The following is a 24,463-nucleotide window of genomic DNA, read 5'->3' as shown; positions in this document are numbered from 1 at the left end:
GCGGGATGGGGGTGGGATGACATTCCGAGAGTGTTTAGCAGACCCAGAAGTAAACAAATGGAGTGGTTTTTCAGCTGTGAGCTAGAAACCATCAGTTCTGTGGTTCTCAGTCCTGGCTGTACAATAGAAGTACCTGGGGCTTTCTAAGAATTCAGATGCCCAGGCCCCACCCAAGACAGTTGATTCAGACTCTCAGTGGGGAGGGCTAGGGCATCACATTTTTTAAGATGCTCCTGAGATTCAGAACCATGCCTTGTGAAATTAATGACCTGCATTTAAGAAAAAGGAAGAAAGAGAGAGGAAAACGAAAGAAAAGAGAGCCAAACTAAAAATGAGAGTAACATAAGTAGTGTTTTGTTAAATGTTTATTTTATGATGAATGTATCACTTGCTTGTGATGTAAAATATGTTCTTTCCAAAGGGCTGTAGTCAAAAAAGTTTGAAAACTTTATTTTAGAGCCTTAGAGGTATTTAATTAATGTTGGCAAATTGCCTTTTGAAATATTTCTGTATGTGTTTCTGCTAGACAGTTTTCTAACTGCTTTTATATACCTTGTCAAATACAACTTCTGCAGTCACTCTGTGAGCCATGGAACGCAGATATCATTATATTGATTCTTTCATACAGATGAAGGAAACCTGGGGCTGGAGAGAAGAGAAATTTGTCAAAGTCACAGTGAGAAAAGGGGCAACATGGACTCAAACCCAGGACTTCTGATTACTGCTACAGGGCTCTGTCCACCACATCTTTCTGTCTCTTCTGATGTAGCTGGAGCATGGCCTTGATGCAACTTCAAATAATGCATCAAAATAACTATTGACTGAACACCTACTGATACCAGGAAACATAGAGTTGACCCTTGAGCAACCTGTGGGTTAGGCCATCCTTGGGTCTGGCCTGGTAGTTCTAGCTGAGAAGGAACCTGAAGACTGACCCTGTGGAGTGAGATTGGATAGACTTCCCAGTAGTCTGGGAAGCAAAGGCTATTTTGTTCATTTGTTTATTTATCCACTCACTCATTTATCAGTATTAAAGCCTTACCAGGGCTGGGGTCCATGCTGAACACGGGTAAAGATGGAATGTTGAACTCAAATGCAGTCCCCGCCCTTGTGGAGGTTACAGTTTGGAGGTGAGTACTTAAGGGAGGATGCTGTGCTTCAGAAGCAGGTGGGGAAAGGATTCCTCAAGGCTTTCTCATACCTGAGCACAGAGCTGAAACAAAGCTCAGGCCATGTGTAAACAGAAATACAAACAGTTGGTTGTACTCAGGAGCTTAGCATGGAAGAACAAGACCTCACGTTAGCCCACATGACATTCAGAACCCCAATTCCCCAAAGGTGGGGAACCACATTCTGCTGGAAGTCACCTGGGTTGGATGATCAGGTTGAGTTAAGCCTGGAGTTCAGGGTGTGTCCTCGGAGTGTCTGGGAGGGTACAAGCTCCAAGCCATCTAGATAACTAATAAACTGTCCCTTTTCTCTTATGTGAGAAGGACTCCATACCTCAGCAGACCAGTGTTTGTTGAATGAGTGAATTAATGATGATTATGAAGAATGGTCATCTATAATAAAGGTAATGGAAGATGTCAAGGTTTCAAGACAAGCACACCCAGAGAAGAGTCAAGTTCTCCCCACTTTCCAGGCTGAGCTGGTTCCTGGGACTGTAAGAACCTAAAGGCAATCAGAGCTAGGGTTATTGATTTAAGAGTTTAAGGGTTGGTCTTGAGATATTAGCGTTAAGGGCAGTGACATTTATTTCCACTTATGGTGATGTAGTCCAGAATTAAGAAAAGCAAGCAAGAAAAAACTCAATTATTTTTTTAAAGTATTTTTATTTATTTATTTGGCATTTGTGGGTCTTAGTTTCAGCATGCAGGGTCTTTAATCAGCATGTGGGATCTACTTCCCTGACCAGGGATTCAACCCAGGCCCCCTGGATCAGGAGTACAGAGTCTTAGCCACTGGACCACCAAGGAAGGCTCCTGACCCACCCCCCATCCTAATTTTTAAGGAACAGATAATTTGTTGCTTTTCACCAGTAACCTGAAGCTATGTATTTGCCCTATTCTTAGCACCTGCTCTCTGGAGGCTAAGAGAATTTCCCAAGAGGTTCAAGATCAATCCGTAGCACAGAAACTGGGAGAGGGCTACTGTTCCCCAAACCACTTGAAGATGGAATAGAAATACTCTGCTAAATGTTGCCTGTAGGTCATACTTTTTGTGAGAAATAAAACTTTGTTGGTAAAATCTCATTTTCCTTTTAGACTCAAATTGCTTGTATAAATTATGGAAGAAAAAAAGAGGAGGATGTAAAAATCAATGTTGAGAGTAATGGCTCTTGAATTAGAAAATTTAAATTCTCCATGGTGTATTTCACCCTGTCCAGAGGATTCATTCCAGGAGTTCAATCTTAGCCTTTCTATTCCTGCACTTAAGCAAGATGAGGGCATCAATATTGTTCTCTTGAGTTGCCAGGAACCCTGAGCACTTTATAAAGTGGCATTAGTTAGTTTCATGCATGGACTCATGCTGGGATTGGAATTGGCTGCAGTTGTAGAATGTCACCCAGACAGACAGGTTCAGGTATAAAGTGCCAAGAATTTCATTGAAACTGGGCAGCATTTCAGCAGGTAGAAACGGATTCATCAGATCTCATTGTGCTGAAGAGGTTCAGATTAATTCATGAAGTGCATGCACAATTTTGTCCCATGAAAGAAAAAGAAAATATTAGACTGTTTACAGTTATGTGGCTGTGATGTGTCTCATGGCCTGGAGGACCATTGTGTCTAGATACATTAACCTAATTCCACAGGATGTAATAATAATAATATGCTCGTGTGTGTGAAGGCATACTGAAACACAAAATACCTACTATTTTGACGAATACCTACTCTATTGAAGATTCCTATGTGCCAGGCATTGTGCAGTGCAATGTTTCTTTACGTTGTCTCTACTGCTTGAAACAAATTTAGGAGAGAGAGATCCCAGTTTACCAATGAGAAAAAGAAAGGAAGTGGCTCGCCCAAGGTCACTATAGTTAGAAAGTGTCAGAGCTGGTTATAGATTCGTTATTTGTGAAAGGGCCTGTGGCAGATGAGTTTGTGTTTAATTTAGGGCTCCTTTACAAAGCTTCTATAGCCTGGAATGGGTCCAGGGTGGGATTTCCTGTCTGCTCAGTTCATCACCCTATATAACAGATTCCAGAAGGTGGGAGTTGCTAAATTTATATATGTGGTTCCTTGAACCTACTGGAAGCATTGGCTCTGGGGGCAGGGGGCAGGGTCTCGGGGTGGTGCATCGAGCTTTTTTTCATGATTTCCTATGCCTACAAAGCCACATATGTGTGTGTCAAATAGCTGCACAGACCATCAAAACTTGGCAATCCTTTGCTTTTAGCTCAGGTGATAGTAGCTTCATTTGGAGCCACCTGCCAGCTCATCTAAACTCTAACCTGAGATTAGGTGTAACTGACTAAATGATACAGGGTCATGAATCATTGAATGGATGTGGTTGACTTACTTTCAAAGCATGGAAGACTAATAATGATCACTTTGACACAAGTATGATGGGACTTCCCTGGTGGTTGGACTTCCCTCATAGCTCAGTTGGTAAATCATCTGCCTGCAATGCAGGAGTTCAGTTCAGTTCATTTCAGTCACTCAGTTGTGTCCAACTCTTTGCAACCCCATGAATCACAGCATGCCAGGCCTCCCTGTTCATCACCAACCCCCAGAGTTCACGCAAACTCATGTCCATCGAGTCGGTGATGCCATCCAACCATCTCATCCTCTGTCGTCCCCTTCTCCTCCTGCCCCCAATCCCTCCCAGCATCAGGGTCTTTTCCAATGAGTCAACTCTTTGCATGAGGTGGCCAAAGTATTGGAGTTTCAGCTTTAGCATCAGTCCTTCCAATGAACACCCAGGACTGATCTCCTTTAGGATGGACTAGTTGGATCTCCTTGCAGTCCAAGGGACTCTCAAGAGTCTTCTCCAACACCACAGTTCAAAAGCATCAATTCTTCGGTGCTCAGCCTTCTTCACAGTCCAACTCTCACATCCATACATGACCACGGGAAAAACCATAGCCTTGACTAGACCCGGGTTCAATTCCTGGGTCGGGAAGATCCCCCGGAGAAGGAAATAGCAACCGACTTTAGTATTCTTGCCTGGAGAATCCCATGGACAGAGGAGCCTGGCAGGCACAGTCCATGGGATCGCAAGAGTCGGACACGACTTAATGACTAAAACACACACAACACGTCCTCAGTGGTTAAGACTTGGCACTGCTACTGCAGGCGGTACGGAACTAAGATCCCACATGCTTCACAGTGCAGCCAAAAAAAAACCACAAACAGGTTTGATAATGAAAATGCTGGGCAATAATGGGTAGCCTAGAGTGACAGTGAAGATCTCAGCTGCAACCCCCTGACCCGCCACCTTGCTTGTCCCAGAGCCCACCCATGTCTCTAGCGAGGCAGGCATCCCTGACTTTTGGACCTGGGAACGACAGCCTCGAGGCTTCCTCTGATCTAGGGCAGATCGCATTAGTTGAGCACATGTGTGCTAGCAGTTTTTATCTGTACTATCATCCCTCTCTCTTAAACTTACTATTATGGAACATTTCCGGCAGAGGCGGATAGAATGGTAGAATATACCTCCATGTGCAACCATCCCGCAGCTTCAACAGTTACCAACTCATGGCCAACTTCTCTGCATACACCTTACCTCCAGACGATTTTGAAGCAAACCCCAGCCATCATGATCTGTGAGCCATGATCTGTGAGCATTTCAGAATGGATTTCTAAAAGATGAGGGCTCTTTTATCGTAATTCTTTAAATGTCAACAACCCTATTAGTCAGGTACCTCCATATCCTTATTTTATAGGTGAAGACAGTGAGGCACAAGGAGGTTAAATTATATTCCCAAGGTCATGCATGGAGAAGGCAATGGCACCCCACTCTAGTACTCTTGCCTGGAAAATCCCATGGATGGAGGAGCCTGGCAGGCTGCAGTCCATGGGGTCGCTAAGAGTAGGACACGACTGAGTGACTTCACTTTCACTTTTCACTTTCATGCATTGGAGAAGGAAATGGCAACCCACTCCAGTGTTCTTGCCTGGAGAATCCCAGGGATGGGGGAGCCTGGTGGGCTGCAGTCTATGGGGTCGCACAGAGTCAGACACAACTGAAGTGACGCAGCAGCAGCAGCAGCAGGTGAACACAGCAGAAGGCAATGGCACCCCACTCCAGTACTCTTGCCTGGGGAATCCCATGGATGGAGCAGCCTGGTGGGCTACAGTCCATGGGGTCGCTAAGGGTTGGACATGACTGAAGTGACTTAGCAGCAAGGTCATCCAAGGCAGAGTCAGGATTCAAATCCAAGTTGCCTAACTCCAGGGCCTGTCCTATTAAACACCATATCCTGTTAGGGTAGCCATTAGACCCCTCTGCTGTAGCTAATCCTCCACTACAGGATTGGATTCTGGAAGTGGAAAAATAGACCCCTAGGGACAACACTATTGATTTCTATGAATTCAGTCACCCAGTCATTGTTACAGGTAGGGTCTATTTAGGTACACAGGGACAGAACGGCTGTGAAAGTCTTACAATTGTCATCTCCAGGTATGAAAGGATCGACCTGAAATATTCATGGATTCTCTTTGGGCAGCAAGACTGATAAAGCAGTCAAAAACCTTGATTGTGCTAGTGTTTGAAAGGGTGGAAAAGCCCATAATGAAAAGGACTTCACAGAAAATATGATTGTCATGGTGCTCTGGCTGCCAAGGGGAAGTAAAAGGTTTCTTTTAAAATGAATTTTCCTTTGGTTTTTCTCTCTTGGCAGAAGGAATCAGCCTTCCCACTGAGTCTTTTCAGTTTGTTTCTAGCATAGCTAATTGTGTTTATTTGTCTCCAGAATCACATGCCTGCCTCCTCTCCCTTGCCTTTTCTTAAGGTCTCTTGCCTGCTGTGTACTACGGCTGCTGCCAAAAACGTTCCTCTCACCTGGGAGCAGTTGGCTGACAACACAGAGTAGATGTTGGGAGGCCAGCTGCTCTCCAGAGGCCTGACCTGGCCTCTGGCGCCCAAACCCACCGCAGGGGAGAGGCAGAGAGATTATATAAGCTTGCGGGGAAAGGAACCATGTCATTTGCCTTGTGTGTGCCCATTTGGTCCATCAGTGTTAAGAACAGAGCAGAAAACATGTGAATACTATTGACTGACTGATCTAAGAGCTTTGCTAGCTCAAGTTCAAGAAACTGATTCTCCATTATTCCCCCTATCAAAATGAGCATCACATTGATTTTTCTGTTTAATACTTTTCTTTGGCTTTGGGAATCACTTTTTTTTTTTACATCTTTTTAAAAATTTTTATTAATTTTTGGTTGCACTGGGTCTTCATTGCTTTGCAGGCTTTTCTCTAGCTGTGGCGAGCAGGGGCTACTCATTGCAGTGCGCAGGCTTCTCATCGTAGTGGCTTCTCTTGTTGCAGAGCACAGGCTCTAGGCGCACTGGCCTGAGCAGTTGCTCCACACGGGCTCAGCAGTCGTGATATGAGCAGGCCTTAGTTGCTCCACGGCATGTGGAATCTTCCCAGACCAGGGATCGAACCCGTGTCCCTACACTGACAGGCGGATTCTTATCCCCTGTACCACCAGGGAAGTTCAGGAATCGCTCCCTTTTAAGTGATTCTCAAATCTGTTTCTTTTCTTTCCCTGATCCCTGTGAAGTCTAATAGCAGAAGCCAGGAACCACAGAAGAACCCCCCAGTCCTTCTCAGTCCTCTCACCCATGAGGCTCTTAGTGGTGGTCCTTGTCAGGGTGTAGGTGAAGATGTGTCTAGAAATTCTGCCTTTGACTGTCTCTAGGAACACCAGTGAGGACCTCTGCCAGTGTCTTTTTCAGGGAACATCTATTTTCCTTAAAACTGTTGTTGTAAAAACATAAATATTGTTTTTTTTCTTTTTTTATGACTGCTGTGACTTCTACTTTTTGAAAAACTAAATTAAGGAAAACAGTAGACTAGGAATTGCTAGCTCTTTGTCATACAATCAGCCCAGGGATGGCAAATACATGGCTTTGTGCCCTGGCCCCCTCCTGAGCCCGGGGTTGGTGGCAGACTTGTACATGGATCACAGCAGCTTCCCTGGAGCTCACTGGTGAGGTCGGGGGGAGGGGTGCCTCTCAGTGCAGGACCCCAGGAAGCCAGTTACCAAGGGTTGACACCTATTTGCCCTTTCCTAAGTAAGTGATCTTTAAAGCCCTTCCCAGACTAAAACGGGTCACATTAGGTCTTTAACAGATAGGACCAGCTCTCCTCTTTCCCCAAAAATCAGATCAAAGGGAGGGAATGTGTTACCACTCAAGAACACTAAACCCTTTCTGGAAAGCAGATGACAGGGAAATGTTTTAACCCTGATGGTTCACAGAGGAATTGGAGGTGCTGACTCTCCCTTTCCGACCCATAGTGGGCTTGTGCATTGGGTTTGTAGTTTGGTTGGTGAGTCAGTGAGACTAATTAAAGTCATCCTTTTTATGGAGAACCAGAATGTTTAATGCCCACCGGGGAATACAAAGGAAATGGGAGCCCACAGCCTGTCATTTAGGAGTTGCTAATCCAATAGAGCAGTTGTATTAATATTAAGCTGAATTGAGATTTCTTGTAGTTTAATGAGATGCAAGAAGGAGAAACTTAGTGCCTATTTATAATTAACTCACTCTCAGCTGACTAACATCCTTTTGAAGACATTTGGAGGGTGTTAAGATAATGCCTATGAAGCAATGGGACTTCTTTGACAGAAGAGGTGATAAGTATTTATGATCATATTATAGATAATGGACTGGCCTACCGCTGCAGACCTGGCTACCTCCAGGAAGATTAACAGAAGAGGCCAAGCTGCTCTCTCGGTGGTTAGGATCAGGCTGGTGTGCACAAGTGTGATTTTCTCTTGTTTTAATCCACAGCACATTCTTTTACAAGAAAAAGTCAAGAAAAGTCTTTTTTTGCAAGAAAGAGCTCATTCTGAAGTACCAGCAAGGACCAGCAGAGGTACTTCTCCATTTCAGAAGTCTCGGCTGGCTACTGAGAGCAAAAGAAGGGAAAGAGGGTGAAACTTATAGATCAGAGAAAGCATTACACTGGCCGAGTATTTTAAAGGTATTTCTTTAAAAAAATCAGGCTGGATTTAGAATCCTTCTCCTCTTAACTGTGTACTTTTATCTGGCAATGCTTATCTAAAAATCACACTTAAGCTGAAATCTCTTCTAGCTTACTATTTTGGGCTTCCTAGGTGGCGCAATGGTAAAGAACCTGCCTGCCAATGCAGGAGGCACAAGAGACACAGGTTCAGTCTCTGGGTTAGGAAGATCCACTGGAGAAGGAAATGGCAACCCACTACAGTATTCTTGCCTGGAAAATTCCACAAACAGAGGAGCCTGGCATGCTATAGCCCATGGGGGTCACAAAGAGTCGGACACAAGTGAGCACACACACACTATTATTTTTTGCTTTCTTCATCTTTTGTTAGTTGGTGGTTTAGTCACTAAGTCGTGTCCAACTCTTTGAGATACCATGAACTGTAGCCCACCAGTCTCCTCTGTCCTGGGGATTTCTCAGGCAAGAATACTGGAGTGGGTTGCCAGCTCCTTCTCCAGAAGATCTTCCCAACCCAGGAATCAAACCCATGTGTCTTCTGCATTGCGGGTGTTCTCCTGCATTACAGGTGGATTCTTTACTAGTCACCAGGGAAGCCTTTTCCATCTTTTAGGATGTCATATAAAAGTAAGCCAGAAAACAAACATTATTTGGGGTTGTTATTCAGGAATGTCCAAACTAGCTGAATTCTCTGGAGTGGGAGAAGTGGCCTGTAAGGCTGAAATGGCAAGCTGGGGAATAATTGCAACTTCTCAGTAGATAACTAGGATCCTTTGTGTAAGGGAGCATGGGGCAGTGGAACTGCAAGTACTGTGCTGACCTTGAGTTTTCTCACAACAATAAGTGCTTGTCTCTGGCCAAGACCATATGATCTGTGGAACTTGCTCGAATAGCTTCTGGCTGGTATTGTGGCTTTTGTTTTCTACTGGCACCCTGGGACTTGAGAACACACTCCTTGGAGTTTAAAATCATCTCATTTGAATGCTGACTGGATGGTGGGCTTATATAATTGGTTATTAGATACTGGGTAAACTTAAAACTTGAAAGTGACACTTTCTAGACCCATATTTATCTTGTCTTAGGCTTGTAATGACATTCTTTTTTTTTTTTTTTCAACTTTAATTCAGAAATATCAAGTCATTGGCCTTTAGCATTCTCAGTTTACAGATGGCGCTACTAGTGCCAGAAGGATTGTGGTTTATTTTTAAGTATGTGATTCATTTAATTTGAGGAGAGGATTTGGGCCTTCTGCTTTCCAGCTTACTTTGCCTCCGACATCAATACAGCCTCCAAGAGGGAAGAGTTGTCTGTTTCTTAATGGTGTTTAGAGTGGAAGTGCCTTGTTGGTATTAATGACAGTGTACCTGCTTCCATGTAGCTTTGATTAATCAAGTCTTCAGTTAAACTAATACTTACTGACATATTCCACTTTGAAGGAAAAACATCAAAACACAAGTAAATTAGGTCCTGTTAGAACTTTTATTTAAGAACAACCTCCCAGTAAAGCCCTAGGTTCACTGCAGACATGGTCCAATCTTCTTGAGCATCGGTACTTCCGTTACCCAAGCCGCATCAGGACCACTGGCATCCAGAAGATGAAGGACCTGGACAGTTCTGATTATCAAAATTATTGCTTCCACATTTAGGGACTAATGCATTTTAGAAGGAGAAGGCAATGGCAACCCACTCCAGTGTTCTTGCCTGGAGAACGGGGGAGCCTGGTAGGTTGCCGTCTATGGGGTCGCACAGAGTCGGACACTACTAAAGCGACTTAGCAGCAGCAGCAGCAGCATTTTAGAAGGCTCAGATGGTAAAGCGTCTGCCTACGATTCGGGATACCCGGGTTCGAACCCTAGGTCAGGAAGATCCCCTGGAGAAGGAAATGGCAATCCACTCCAGCACTCTTGCCTGGAAAATCCATGGACGGTCCGGTGGCAGGGTCTGGGGAAGGGGTGGCAGGCGCCGTGTCAGGCCGCAAAGGTGGCAAGAAGAAGCCCCTGAAGCAGCCCAAGAAGCAAGCCAAGGAGATGGACGAGGAAGATAAGGCATTCAAGCAGAAGCAGAAGGAGGAGCAGAAGAAACTTGAGGAGCTAAAAGCAAAGGCCGCGGGGAAAGGCCCCCTGGCCACCGGTGGAATTAAGAAATCTGGCAAAAAGTAAACTGTTCCTTGTGCCTGAGGCAATGATGACCCTTAGTTCCATTCCTGATTAAACACCTGGATTCCCTGCTGTAATATCTGTTGCCACCTATAGCTAGAATGAAGTGTTGTCTTGGAACCTATTGTACATTTAAGAATAAACTTTTGTAAGAAAAAAAAAGAAAGAAAGAAAACCCCATGGACGGAGGATCCTGGTAGGCTGCGGTCCATGGGTCGCAAAGAGTCGGACACGACTTCACTTTTTCACTTTGAATAAATGAAGTTGAGACAGAAATCATTTCCTGAATAGTGCAGACATTCCGGACATGGCCTCTCAAGTGAGCCTACGTGGTTCTGGGTTCTGGCTCCACTACTTCCTGACTGGGTGGACTCTTAACCTCTTTTGTCATCTGTACAACAGGTAGAAAGAACAGATCCCATTTCATAGAGTGGTAAGTAGTGATTGTGAGTTAATAATATGCAAAGAACTTAGAATGGTGCCCAGCATAGAATAAATGCTCCGTATATGAGTCATTGTTGTTCAGTCACGAAGTCTTGTCCAACTCGTTGAGACTTTATGGACTGCAGCACACCGGGCTTCCCTGTCCTTCACTATCTCGCAGAGTTTGCTCACACTTATATCCATTGAATCAGTGATGCTATCCAACCATCTCATCCTCTGTCACCCCATTCTCCTCCTACCCTCAATAATAATTATTGGCAACTAGATAAAGAGGAGTGAGATGAGGAAAAAATATATCTCTGGTTTCTGACTTGAGCACCTGGTGAAGCTATTTACTGAACAGGAACAAGGAACATGGGACAGAAATAGGTTTAGGGAAGAGACTAAACCTGTTGGTTGTGTTCATTTGGTTGGTTGTGTTCATTTTGAGGTATATTTGTTATAGCTGAGCAGAGATACCATATGGACATTGAATATGCCTCATTCCAGTTAATGACTAAGTTTTCTGTGTACTAGGGTTCCCTCCTTATTTCTTACAGATTTCTTGTGAGCTGTCAAAAACAAAATAAATTCCAGGTGCTTCAGAAATAGCAGACACGGACAACAGACTTGTGGGCCTAGCAGGGGAAGAAGGAGATGGCGGGACGAATTGAGAGAGCAGCGCTGAAACATACATTACCGTGTATAAAATAGCTAGCTAGTGAGTGGGAAGTTGCTGTGTGACACAGGGAGCTCGACCTGGTGCTCTGTGACAACCTAGAGGGATGGGATGGGGGTGGGTAGGAGGGAGGGGACCTATGTATACTGATGGCTCATTCACATTGTTGTACAGCAGAAACCAACAACACTGTAGAGCAATTATCCTCTAATTAAAAATAAATTAAAAAAAATAACAGCACATAAAAATTTTAAATTTAAAAAAATTTTTAAAAAGCACAGCACTCAGCAAATGCTTTCGAAAGACCCTAAGGGGGATTCCCTGGAGCCAGGCTATATAGGAGTTCTTGCTGAAAACATAACATGTGATTGAACATCAAAGGTTACTGTTAGTCACAGAAAATAGATATCTTGAGTTAATGATTTTAGTGCTTTTCTATCTTTGGGAAGAGACAAGACCCTTTGCACTCATTGAAATTATTCCTTAGATGTGCATCTTAAACTTTGTAGGGCTAGAAACCTGTTCTCTCCACCCTGAATTGCCCTCAGGATGCACCGTTGGGGGCAGCTGCAGTGGCTGTTCACTTGATGGTGGGCAGCATTCATTGTTTACTGGAATGGCAGGCAACATTTTTTCATTTGCACCTCCATAAGAAGATGAGATTTGAGCGAGGCCTGGAAGGCATTGTCTGTCTCTCAGCTGTGATACAATGGATGTTTAAATCATCCAGGGCCCACAGGTGGTGTGTGGCAAGACCCAGGCGATGATCACCTGGTGTGTGTCTGTAAAAATCACGGGGAGGCGGGGTGCGCAGCTGACGCAGAAACTGTGGACATGCGCATTTCAACTCAATTGGAAAAACAGGCACTCAGGTAGCAGTTTGCACAGATTATAATCAGATGTCATCTGAGACTTGAGGTTATATTACAGTAAAGAGAATTGGTTGTTCTTGGCCCTTTCTACAAACCCCATAACCTACAAACAATAGTCAGGAGTTTGATTTTTTATAGTTACACCTAAGTTTGCATGTTGTTGTTTAGCCTGTTTCTGAGCTTTAAACTCCATAAGACTTGGATTTTCAGAGCTTCAGCTGACATTTCTGTCAATCCAAATAGAAGCAGGCCAGCTTGAGAGTACTTGTTCTGTTTTTCTCTGTTTGGTAGGTCATATGGCATGGAATAGTGAGCTGTTTCTAAAAGTCCTGTGAGCTGGACATGTTATATTACTAATTTATGAGGCTGGTATACACAGGTATCAACTTGCCATCATGTAAGTCACTACTTTGAACTTCTGAAAAAATGGAAAGAGGCTTGCAGCATTGGATTCTTGAACTGATTTTTTCACATCTCCTGTTTTAACCTTTCCCATGCCTAACTGAGAAGTACAATGAGCACGAATCTCTACTTTGGAATCAGGAAGAAGTCTGTTACCATGCCCTCATCTCCATTGCACTGAACTTGGAGGGATGAGGGGATGATGAACGTCTGCAGGTGGACCGGCACCTTCACCCCCACAATCCTGGCCCTGGCTGAGGATTCTGAAGCCACGCCAGCAGCCATTGAAAACACACTTGCTGTTTGTGACTCTCTCCCCAGCCTAAAGTTGCAGGATCATTGCTAAGGTCACAGGGGCCTGGTAAAGGAAAAAGGAGCAGACATCTTGTATGACCTGCTGCCTACACGATGGCAATGAGCATCTGTTGGCTGAAAAGGCACAGCACCGAGCTCAGAAACTGACCCCTGCTAAACCCCACCCTGTATTTTGGTAACAATCTTATCTGCCTTCAGTTTGCTTTAAGTTCTGAACAAAATACTTTTTTTTTTTTTTTGCCACCCTATGTGGCTTACAGGATCTCAGTTCTCCAACCAGGTATTGAACTTGGGCCATGGCAATGAAAGCCTGGAATCCTAACTACTGCCACCAGGGAACTCCCTGAACAAAATTCTTACAAAATTTTTGGCATAAATGTAATATCTTGGGTGCTTTGAAGAGGAGGAAGATTTCTCCCCTTGATCTTTATGCAGAAGCAGCTGTCTACAGAGGGCTTCCCTGATGGTTCAGTGGTAAAGAATCTGCCTGCAGTGCAGGTTTGATCCTTGGGTCAGGAAGATCCCCTGGAGAAGGAATGGCAACCCACTCCAGTATTCTTGCCTGGAGAATTCCATAGATGGAGGAGCCTGGTGGGCTACATTCCATGGGGTCACAAAGAGTCAGACCTGACTGAATGACTGAGTGCACTCGAGTGCGCACGCACAGCTGCCTACAGGCATCTGCCCCCAGGTGGTTATCAAGCTGAGAGTGCCCGGCTTCTCCCAACGCAGCATGTAGATGGTAGAGACAGGCTTCTCTTTGCCCTTGTGGGGAAAGGCACAGGAATACAGCAGACTGTTGTCATTAGATATGTGTCATCCCACGCTGAGAGCAGTTGTTGTTGTTTAGCCACTAAGTCATGTCCAACTCTTTTGCTACCCCATGGACTATGACCCGCCAGGCTCCTCTGTCCTTTGGATTTCCCAGGCAAGAATACTGGAGTGAGTTGCCATTTCCTTCTCTAGGGGATCCTCCTGACCCAGATTGAACCTGCATATCCTGTATCGGCTGGTGGATTCTTTACCACTTAGCCACCTGGGAAGCGCTGAGAGCAGTACTTAGTACCAAAAGAAGGAAAACAAGCTTGGTGGACTCCGTGTTCATTCACTGAGGGTTCACTCCAGACAGATATATGTGCCAGGCTCTAAGTGAAGGAAATGGACTTAAGGTCATGTGAGACAGTGCTTGTTCATAAGGCCTGCTAGGGATATAGGAGAAGTACCCAAACCACCCCAGGACAAGTATGTGATGGCATCACTTTGTGACACAAACTGCAGGTGGCGGAAGGGGTTTTGCTTTGACCCAGTGGATTGGAAGGGCACAGAAGGAATCAGCCTCTGAGAAGTGACTTTAGGGATGAGTGAGGTTTTCAGAGGTAGAGATAGGGAGGAGGCCCTTCCAGGTAAAGGGAACAGTTTGGCCCAAGACCTAAAGTTGTTCGGTTGCTCAGTCATGTCCAACGCTTTGCGACCCCATGGACTGCAGCATGCCAAACTTCCCTGTCCTTCACTATCTCCCACAGTTTGTTCAAACTCATGTCCATTGAGTCAGTGATGCCATCCAACCATGTCATCCTCTGTCACCCCCTTCTCCTCCTGCATTCTATCTCTCCCAGCATCAGGGTCTTTTCCAATGAGTCAGTTCCTTGCATCAGGTGGCCAGAGTATTGGAGCTTCAGCATCAGTCCTTCCAGTAAATATGCAGGGTTGATTACCTTTAGGATTGACTGAAAAGAAATCCCCTTCCAGGCACACACTGCAGCCTTGTCAAGAAGACCACACTGCAGCCTTGTTTGTCACAGCAAATAAAGGAAATAACCTGTCTGTCTGTCCATAGGAGGAGGGACAAATACATTGGAAAATATTCAGCAGAGAAAATGAATCAGAGAATCACATAGCAATTAACATGGGAAAAACACAAAACATTAAATTAAGAAAGAAGGCTGCAGAACATTAGGTGCAAAGTTTATATAAAGATTAAAAAACCTATATATATATCATTTATGGATTTTTAATTTTGTGTTTTTAAAATTAATCATTACAGGTAGTTATATACTTTTATAATCTCAATATTTTCATATGAAAACATTAGTGGGAATGAAAAACACCAAATTTAGTGTGTAGTGCCTGCTGCTGGGGAGGGAGGAAAGGAGGAAAGGAATGAGTGATTACAGGACGCTAGATCTCAGTTACCTGTTTGGTAGACATAGATGATCTATTTGTTGTTGTTCAGTCACTCAGTTGTATCCAACTCTTTGCGACCCCATGGACTGCAGCACACCAGGCTTCCCTGTCATATGTGTATACACAGTCATCTATATATATGTATATATGCACACACAAAAAACACATACGTAGTGACATATTTATATACATGCATTTATACATTTAATTGAAGTATAATTGACGTACAGTGTTGTGTTAGTTTCTTCTGTACAGCAAAGTAATTTAGATACATATATATATATACACACTCATATTCTTTTTAATATTTTTTTCCATTATGGTTTATTACAGGATATTGAATGTAGTTCCCCATGCTATACAGTAAGACTTTGTTTTTATTTCATATATACTGGTTTGTATCTGCTAATCCAAAACTCCTAATTTATCCTTCACCTACCCCTTTTCCCCTTTGGTAACCGTAAATTTGTTTCTATGTCTGGGCGTCTGTTTCATAAATAAGCTCATTTTAGATTCCACCTATAAGTAATATTGTAGGGTATTTGTCTTTCTCTTTCTGACTTACTTAGTGTCATCTCTCTAGGTCTACCCCCTGTTGATGCAAAATGGCATTATTTCATTCTTTTTATGGCTGAGTAGTATTCCATTATATATGTGTACCACATCTTCTTTATCCATTTGTCTGTTGATGGACACTTAGGTTACTTCCACGTCCCAGCTATTATAAATAGTTTTTGCTGCTATGAACATTGGGGTGAAAGTGTCCTTTCAAATTAGAGTTTTCTCTGGATCGTGCATATATATTTTTGAATCTTAATATGACACAAGATTTGACAAGCAGTTGTTTGTCGTATCATCCTCTATACTTTTCTCTTGTACGCCAAGCATTTTGTAATTTCAAAATGAAAGAGAAAATCACAGGGCACGTTTGGGAATAGCTAATGGTACAGAGATCAGTGGTTTTCAAACATTAGCCTGACCCTTCGTATAGCCTGACCCTTCGTAAGAGATTCGGAGAAGGCAATAGCACCCCACTCCAGTACTTTTGCCTGGAAAATCCCATGGACGGAGGAGCCTGGTAGGCTGCAGTCCATGGGGTCGCTAGAGTTGGACATGACTGAGTGACTTCCCTTTCACTTTTCACTTTCATGCATTAGAGAAGGAAATGGCAACCCACTCCAGTGTTCTTGCCTGGAGAATCCCAGGGACGGGGGAGCCTGGTGGGCTGCCGTCTCTGGGGTCGCACAGAGTCGGACACGACTGAAGCGACTTAGCAGCAGTAGCAGTCGTAAGAGATTATATTAGGAACCAGGAGTTTCATGGCAGTATTTATCCTTAATGTGTGGGGTGCACTCTGACAGGTTCTGTTCTCTTCACTCTGATCTGTTTCATTCTGCATGAAATCAGCAGTGGATAATGTTGAGGGTGAGGATCAAGGCAGGGAAGATTTTGACTGGCTGCATTATGGGTGTGAGCTTTATTTGGCAGAGAATAAAGCTAGTGGCTTTGTGAGCATAGAACTTTAGCCAAATCAAATAAGATGAAACTGTGGCCAGAGGTTGGAGGACATAAGAAGATCAGTTAAGAGGTTATCATAGGAATCTAACTGGGACAGTGTACCAGCCTGCAGGGGAGTGAGAGAAGGAATAGACTGCAGTTAAAAAAAAAAAAAGAGAGAGAGAGAATTTGATGACTGGAATGTTAGCAGAGGAGGAAAAGAAGAAATTTCTCTTTGATTTCAAGGCTTGGTGACCAGGAGATTGGTCACACCAGTCACAGAACTAGACACAGCAGAGGTCTGGTTTTAAACACGAAGTTTAAGGTGCTGATGGGACCTCAAGATGGATACAGTGATGTCTTGTGGAGTGAAAAGGCACAAATTCAACATGGTCTTGTAATGTTTGATGACCTTCTCTAGCAGTACCCAGAACCTGCTGAGGGAAAAAGAGAAACTAGAAGTCAGCAGGGTGCGGCTGGATGGAGGGCATGGAATGCTCCAGAGGGGAAGCCAAGTGGCTAATACGAAGAAAGCATTTAAACAACTATAACGAAGTACTGAAGATGAAGCTATGGCGTCTTCTGGACAGACTGATTGATTAGAGTGTCTCAAAGAACTTAACTTAAATTAGCCATTAATTTCCCTGGAGCAAAACTAAGATCAAAAAAATGTCGCTCTTGTCTTACGGGAGCCAAGAACAGTTTGTGTCTAGTTGTCCAGGAGAGTGCAGTCCTGTGCCTACGAGTATACTTCCAAGAAGAGGATTTGTAAATGGAAGCAGAGAAAGTCCTGGTTAATTAGAAGAACTTGAAAAAGAGAGATCATTGCTTCCTGCTGACCTTGACAAAGAAGAAAAAAAGAAGACCGATAGTATGCTCAACTTCAGAATCTCACTAAAAGGATAGAATAGTCTTCCTCTTACTGAGAGTTTTTCAGTTAAAAATGGGATGTTGGGATGGCAGTGGGGCCAAGTGAGGTGGGGGAACCAAGAGAAGAAGGGTTGGAGGTCCTGAGGAGCGCAGAGCCTGTGAGCTGGTGGGAGGAAGTAGTCTAGCCGGAAATGAGGTGGGTTGTGATCAGGGGGGACGGGCATCACATCTGAGACCCTGGAGTTCAATAACCCTGAGTGAGAAACCGCCACCACCTTGTAGAAACTGCCAGCAAGGCGGGCAGGTGGTTGTAAAATGATGGCGATGAAGACCAGGGTGGGGCCCTGTTCACAGCTGCTGATCTGAACCGATGACCCTTTCCAATGAAACTCATCTGCGGAATGACTAAGAGTTTTTAACCAGATCAGCTACTCATCATGAGTTTCTACTTCAACTGTGGAAAAGCCCATAGAGGAGAGGGGTTCCCTTAGGAGAGCCTCCTGGGATGCCTGGGAGGGGACTCTGGACCACACAGGCAAATGTCCCAGCCAGACGCAGGATTTTTTCCGAGGCTGCCATCAGCTCACAGGCAGGCAGGCTCCCACGACTTATCCAACTCTTCCTATTCCACTTGTGTTTGATGGGTGGAACACAGAAAGCAGTACCCATACCTTAGGGCAGATTCAGTTCAGAGCTTTGAATAAGTCACTTCAATTCTCTATACCTCAGTTATTCTCATGATGAAGTAATACAAACTAAAAACATGTTTTAAATGTTTTGAGTGACTCCCTTGTGCAACTCATTGAATTTCACAGTTTAATGTAAAGAAGACACAAGCACAACCAGTTACAACATAAGGCTAAGGGGATATAACAGGGTGCAATTAATTCCGCTTGAGGCTGTTGCTGAACTTCCCAGAGAACGTTCTATCTGAGCCTGGACTTGAGAGAGAAGCAGGGTTTGCCAGGCATAGATAGAGGCTTGGCAATGTGAAGTGTGTGGCTTGTTCAGGGAACCGGGACAGTCTGTTCTGCTTTTCTATGCAATGAGAATAAAAAACTAGGTCTCCTAACTCCTGCTCCAGTGTTCTTTGACTTTATTTTTCTTCTGCCTGGCCTCTCTTCCCTGCATCTTTGCTTAGGCATTCTTGGGCACAAAAGTACCAATGATAGGAGGAAATGGACCAAAAGTCATCTGGTGATTGGAAACCCGGTGAACAATTTAAATATTGTTATGGATACCTCCCAAGTGGATGAACTACACCCAGATAAACAACATCTAAGTCAAATGTTCCTGTTGAAAAAATCCCTTATGTGTTCCTTATCCAAAATCTCACTGGTTTTACCTTTAGAAGCAAAGAGGGCCAAAGGAGAGTCTTCTTTCACTTTGTTTTTGAACAAACATCCATTGACGCATTCTGGGCCTCCTTTCGTCTGATAATTGCTGAGAAGAGGAATAAAGGATGGGTAAGTCCATCAGAATGCCTGATGAACTATGGACTGAGGTTCATGACATTGTAAGGAGACAGGGATCAAGAGCATCCCCATGGAAAAGAAATGCAAAAAAGCAAAATGGCTGTCTGGGGAGGCCTTACAAATAGCTGAGAAAAGAAGAGAAGCGAGAAGCAAAGGAGAAAAGGAAAGATATAAACATCTGAATGCAGAGTACCAAAGAATAGCAAGAAGAGATAAGAAAGCCCTCCTCAGTGATCAATGCAAAGAAATAGAGGAAAACAACAGAATGGGAAAGACTAGAGATCTCTTCAAGAAAATTAGAGATACCAAGGGGACATTTCATGCAAAGATGGGCTCGATAAAGGACAGAAATGGTATGGACCTAACAGAAGCAGAAGAGATTAAGAAGAGGTGGCAAGAATACACAGAAGAACTGTACAAAAAAGATCTTCACGACCCAGATAATCACGATGGTGTGATCACTGACCCAGAGCCAGACATCCTGGAATGTGAAGTCAAGTGGGCCTTAGAAAGCATCACTATGAACAAAGCTAGTGGAGGTGATGGAATTCCAGTTGAGCTATTTCAAATCCTGAAAGATGATGCTGTGAAAATGCTGCACTCAATATGCCAGCAAATTTGGAAAACTCAGCAGTGGCCACAGGACTGGAAAAGGTCCGTTTTCATTCCAATCCCAAAGAAAGGCAATGCTAAAGGATGCTCAAACTACCACACAATTGCACTCATCTCACACGCTAGTAAAGTAATGCTCAAAATTCTGCAAGCCAGGCTTCAGCAATACGTGAACCGTGAACTTCCAGATGTTCAAGCTGGTTTTAGAAAAGGCAGAGGAACCAGAGACCAAACTGCCAACATCCACTGGATCATCGAAAAAGCAAGAGAGTTCCAGAAAAACATCTATTTCTGCTTTATTGACTATGCCAAAGCCTTTGACTGTGTGCATCACAATAAACTGTGGACAATTCTGAAAGAGATGGAAATACCAGACAACCTGACCTGCCTCTTGAGTAGTTTGTATGCAGGTCAGGAAGCAACAGTTAGAACTGGACATGGAACAACAGACTGGTTCCAAATAGGAAAAGGAGTATGTCAAGGCTGTATACTGTCACCCTGCTTATTTAACTTCTATGCAGAGTACATCATGAGAAACGCTGGGCCGGAAGAAGCACAAGCTGGAATCAAGATTGCCGGGAGAAATATCAATAACCTCAAATGTGCAGACGACACCACCCTTATGGCAGAAAGTGAGGACAGTGAAAAAGTTGGCTTAAAACTCAACATTTAGAAAACGAAGATCATGGCATCTGGTCCCATCACTTCATGGGAAATAGATGGGGAAACAGTGGAAACAATGTCGGACTTTATTTTTTGGGACTCCAAAATCACTGCAGATGGTGACTGCAGCCATGAAATTAAAAGACGCTTACTCCTTGGAAGAAAAGTTATGACCAACCTAGATAGCATATTCAAAAGCAAAGACATTACTTTGCCAACAAAGGTCCGTCTAGTCAAGGCTATGGTTTTTCCAGTGGTCATGTATGGATGTGAGAGTTGGACTGTGAAGAAAGCTGAGCGCCGAAGAATTGATGCTTTTCAACTGTAGTGTTGGAGAAGACTCTTAAGAGTCTCTTGGACTGCAAGGAGACCCAACCAGTCCATTCTGAAGGAGATCAGCCCTGGGATTTCTTTGGAAGGAATGATGCTGAAGCTGCAACTCCAGTACTTTGGCCACCTGATGCGAAGAGCTGACTCACTGGAAAAGACTCTGATGCTGGGAGGGATTGGGGGTAGGAGGAGAAGGGGACGACAGAGGATGAGATGGCTGGATGGCATCACTGACTCGATGAACGTGAATCTGAGTGAACTCCGGGAGTTGGTGATGGACAGGGAGGCCTGTCATGCTGCGATGCATGGGGTCACAAAGAGTCGGACACGACTGAGCGACTGAACTGAACTGAACTAACCTGAAGTCCATGTTTCTGTCTCAAGGAACTTGCGACCCAGTAATTGGCTGTCTGCACGCACAGCAGGCAAGTAGCATGCAAGTCCAGACGTCCTGCTAACCAAACCGTCTAGGACAGATGAGTAGGCAAGTGTTCTGGGAGGAAAGAAATCAAGATGGCCTGGAGAAAACTCCATGGCTAGGATAGAATTTTACTAAGCCCTTGAGGATGTCTGGGCTTCCCAGCTGGGGCTCAGTGATAAAGAATCCGCTTGCCCATACAGGAGATACAGGAGACAGGGGTTTGATCCCTGGGTTGGGAAGATCCCTTGGAGGAGGAAATGGCAACCCACTCCAGTATTCTTGCTGGGATAATCCCATGGACAATGGAGCCTGGCAGGCCATAGTCCACAGGGTCACAAAGAGTCGCACATGACTGAGCAACTGATCAGGAATGCATGCTTGAGGATGTCTATAGAGAAAACTGTGAATGAAACGACATGCTAGAAAATTGAAAAACCCCAGTCTTCGAACCACCAATAGAGTGTATGGCATTAGTTGCAAAAGAGTTAACTGAATTGCTAGGAAACACCTAACTCATTGCGCCAACCCAGCCTTCCTTTGTTATCAGATTCTTCTGTGGAAAGTACGTTTCCAGGATTGATTTCCTGCCAGTGGCAATCTGTGGTTCTCTTTGGGGTTTACCTGGGCTGGCCCACGTCCCAGCAGGTTTGCGGAACCTGGGTAATAAAGCTTCCTGCAGGCGAAAGATTGCGTAGCTGAAGCCAGACTGTGCCGAATGAAGCCAGTGGTTCCACTCTTGTGGAAAGTCCTAAGAGGCTCCCTGTCCCTAGGCTTTAATTACAGGTGGTTCAGACAGTAGAGCTCACCTTTACCCAAACAAGCAGTCTCTGAAGGAAAAGGATCGTCACACCCAGCCAAGCTGGCCATTGACCTTAGACTGCCCAATGCATTCTAAACTGTTCCCAGCTCCTCCGCATTCTACCACTAGCATGAAACACAGATGCTACTTATTACATGTGGAAGGTACATTCTGGGTCTGTAATGAGGCATTTTGAAAATAGTACCTGCTCAAGTGAGGAGAGGGCTCTCTGGTGGCTCAGCAGTAAAGAATCTGCCTGCCAATGCAGGAGATGCAGGTTTGATCCCTGGGTTGGGAAGATCCCCTGGAGAAGAGAGTGGCAACCCACTCCAGTGTTGTTGCCTGGGAAATCCCAAGGTCAGAAGAGCCTGGCAGACTCCAGTTCATAGGGTCGCAGAGAGTCAGACACAATTGAGTGACTAACACTTTCTTTCTCCTATCCATATTAGGGAGAGCCACAGAGGAAGAGATTCAGAGGCGGGGATCCCTGAGCCCAGGTGACATGTGTTCCTGGCAAACAGGTGTACCTCACCTTTTTTATAGGCAGGATTCAGCCGTGCCAGGGCCTACAAAGTCAGAGATGGACTCGCTTATTAAGGCGCTTTGGGTTTGTGTGCTGCAAGAAAAGTCTTTTGACAATATTGTATATACAATATTATATATACTGTACTGGCTTTCCTAAGCTCAGAGAACATGATTGCAGCCTTACCAGCAGATATTACACAATTTTTCTCCTTTAACCAACCCCCTCATCCCCCACCCCCATGACCCTTAGCTTACACTGTGGCAAGTATAGCTATGTTACTCCTGCGGCAAAAATGTTGCCTGTCATTCCATTAACAAAGAATGCTTTCCACCATCAAGCCCTCATCCATTGCAGCTACCCCTCAGGTGAGTCCTGGGGGGGATTCATGGTGGAGAAAAACTGAATACTGATCCTAGAAAGTTTAAGATATATATCTAAGGAATAATTTCAATAAACCCAGACTCTTACAATTTCCCATACGCAAAGCATTAACATCATTAACTTGAGATATCTGGTTTTTTAAATAAGCAGTTGATCTTTTGATGTTCCACTACATTTTTTTTTTCCCAAAGAAATTTCCCAATATATCCAGGCCTCTTTCTTATATCTTTGGAGCGGCTCCTCAGAGAGTCTGAGAGGCTGACTCCTCAGTAAGTTCTGCTGCTACTGCTACTGCTAAGTCACTTCAGTCGTGTCCGACTCTGTGCGACCCCATAGACTGCAGCCCACCAGGCTCCCCGTCCCTGAGATTCTCCAGGCAAGAACAATGGAGTGGGTTGCCATTTCCTTCTCCAATGCATGAAAGTGAAATGTGAAAGTGAAGTCGCTCAGTTGTGTCCGACCCTCAGCGACCCCATGGACTGCAGCCTTACAGGCTCCTCCGTCCTGGGATTTTCCAGGCAAGAGTACTGGAGTGGTGTGCCATTGCCTTCTCCAAGTAAAGTCTAGAGTTGCATTAATAGAACCAACCAATGTTGGTGCCTTAGTTAACATTAGGGATAAAGTGTATATAAGAAGCCTCTATACTATCTTTGCAACTTTTGGGTAAATCTAAAATTATTCCTAGACAAGTTTTTAAAAATCTGAACATAAAAGCCGCTTCTATTGATAGCTGTACATTTATGATAATGAATTAAATATTTTACAAAGACATTCTGACTTTGTGCTCTTGAGAAAGCCAAGGTTGCCAAGAAAATCCATGAATCTATTGTAAGTTTAAAGCTACCTAGTCAAATATTGCTGACTGGAGTCTAGTTTGCTTATTTAGCCCTGAGGGACACACTTGCTTTGTTTAATAGAGGACATCTGTTAACAGAAGAGCGCCATCATCTCAGTTGGGGAAGTATCAAGTTCTTAGCAATGACATATATTCCAAGTTAGGAAATGTGGTCTTTTTCCAAAACATATTTTAGTTCTTCTCAATGATTTAAAAAGATTGATTTAGTGATTTAAAAAGAAACATTTCCCCTGGTATTGTCTTTCTCTGACTTTCCAAGTGGTTTATCTTAATAACTTTGGCCACAGGTTACCCAGAAGACATACACAGGTTGGGCTAGGGAAAGTTCTGCTAATAAAACATAATTCGCAACTTTTAGGCTGTGTATTTTTTCTCCAGTCGACGCTTCTGACAAGGAGGTCATTAGCATGATATACTAACTAGTTGAGCTTGAAATCCACAGGATAACACAAGTAAGTATATATTCCTTTATATTGCTGGAATGTTTTGGCAGGTGGGGAGAAGGATGTACTAATTAAATATACTGATAAATCATTTTACCAGTTTTTGTAGATTTGTGTCAAATATTCCTATTTGTAAAATAGCAATAAGTTCATTTTTCCAGTTATAAAAGTAGTAAATACCCATTGTCAAAAATACAATAGTATTGACGCATCCATCACTTTGAAATATCTGTATTGATGTTCTGATTATATTTCATTCTTTCTCTGTGCCATAGGTATATCTTTACAAAAATGGGATGCATACTTCTAATTTGCTCCTTTGTAATAATGTCTTTCATTCATGTATTTATTCAAGTCTTTGTTGAGCATCTACTATGTGCTGTTCTAAGTGCCAGAACAGTGAGAAA

The 24,463-nt window shown here is 43.9% G+C and overlaps 2 protein-coding genes across 5 annotated transcripts in view; both read left to right on the top strand.

Moving 5' to 3' along the window:
* Positions 1–24,463, top strand: part of PAQR8 (progestin and adipoQ receptor family member 8) — a 115,400-nt gene that overhangs the window by 80,158 nt on the left and 10,779 nt on the right. Inside the window, exon 2 of one of the 4 annotated variants that reach the window (XM_070361368.1) lies at positions 7,963–8,047. The exons of 2 other annotated variants lie outside the window; for them this stretch is intronic. The gene's annotated coding sequence lies outside the window, so the exon portion shown is untranslated. One more of the 4 variants, XM_070361369.1, reaches the window with a different exon arrangement.
* Positions 10,072–10,470, top strand: LOC106700879 (translation machinery-associated protein 7). The gene has a single exon (XM_014478573.2). The coding sequence runs from the start codon at positions 10,072–10,074 to the stop codon at positions 10,309–10,311; it is 240 nt and encodes a 79-aa protein (XP_014334059.1). The 3' UTR covers positions 10,312–10,470.

The sequence above is a fragment of the Bos mutus genome, chromosome 23 (assembly GCF_027580195.1).
Source record: "Bos mutus isolate GX-2022 chromosome 23, NWIPB_WYAK_1.1, whole genome shotgun sequence".
Classification (NCBI taxonomy): Eukaryota; Metazoa; Chordata; class Mammalia; order Artiodactyla; family Bovidae; genus Bos; species Bos mutus.
Note: the sequence above shows the minus strand (reverse complement) of the source record. Positions and strands in the feature narration are given on the sequence as shown.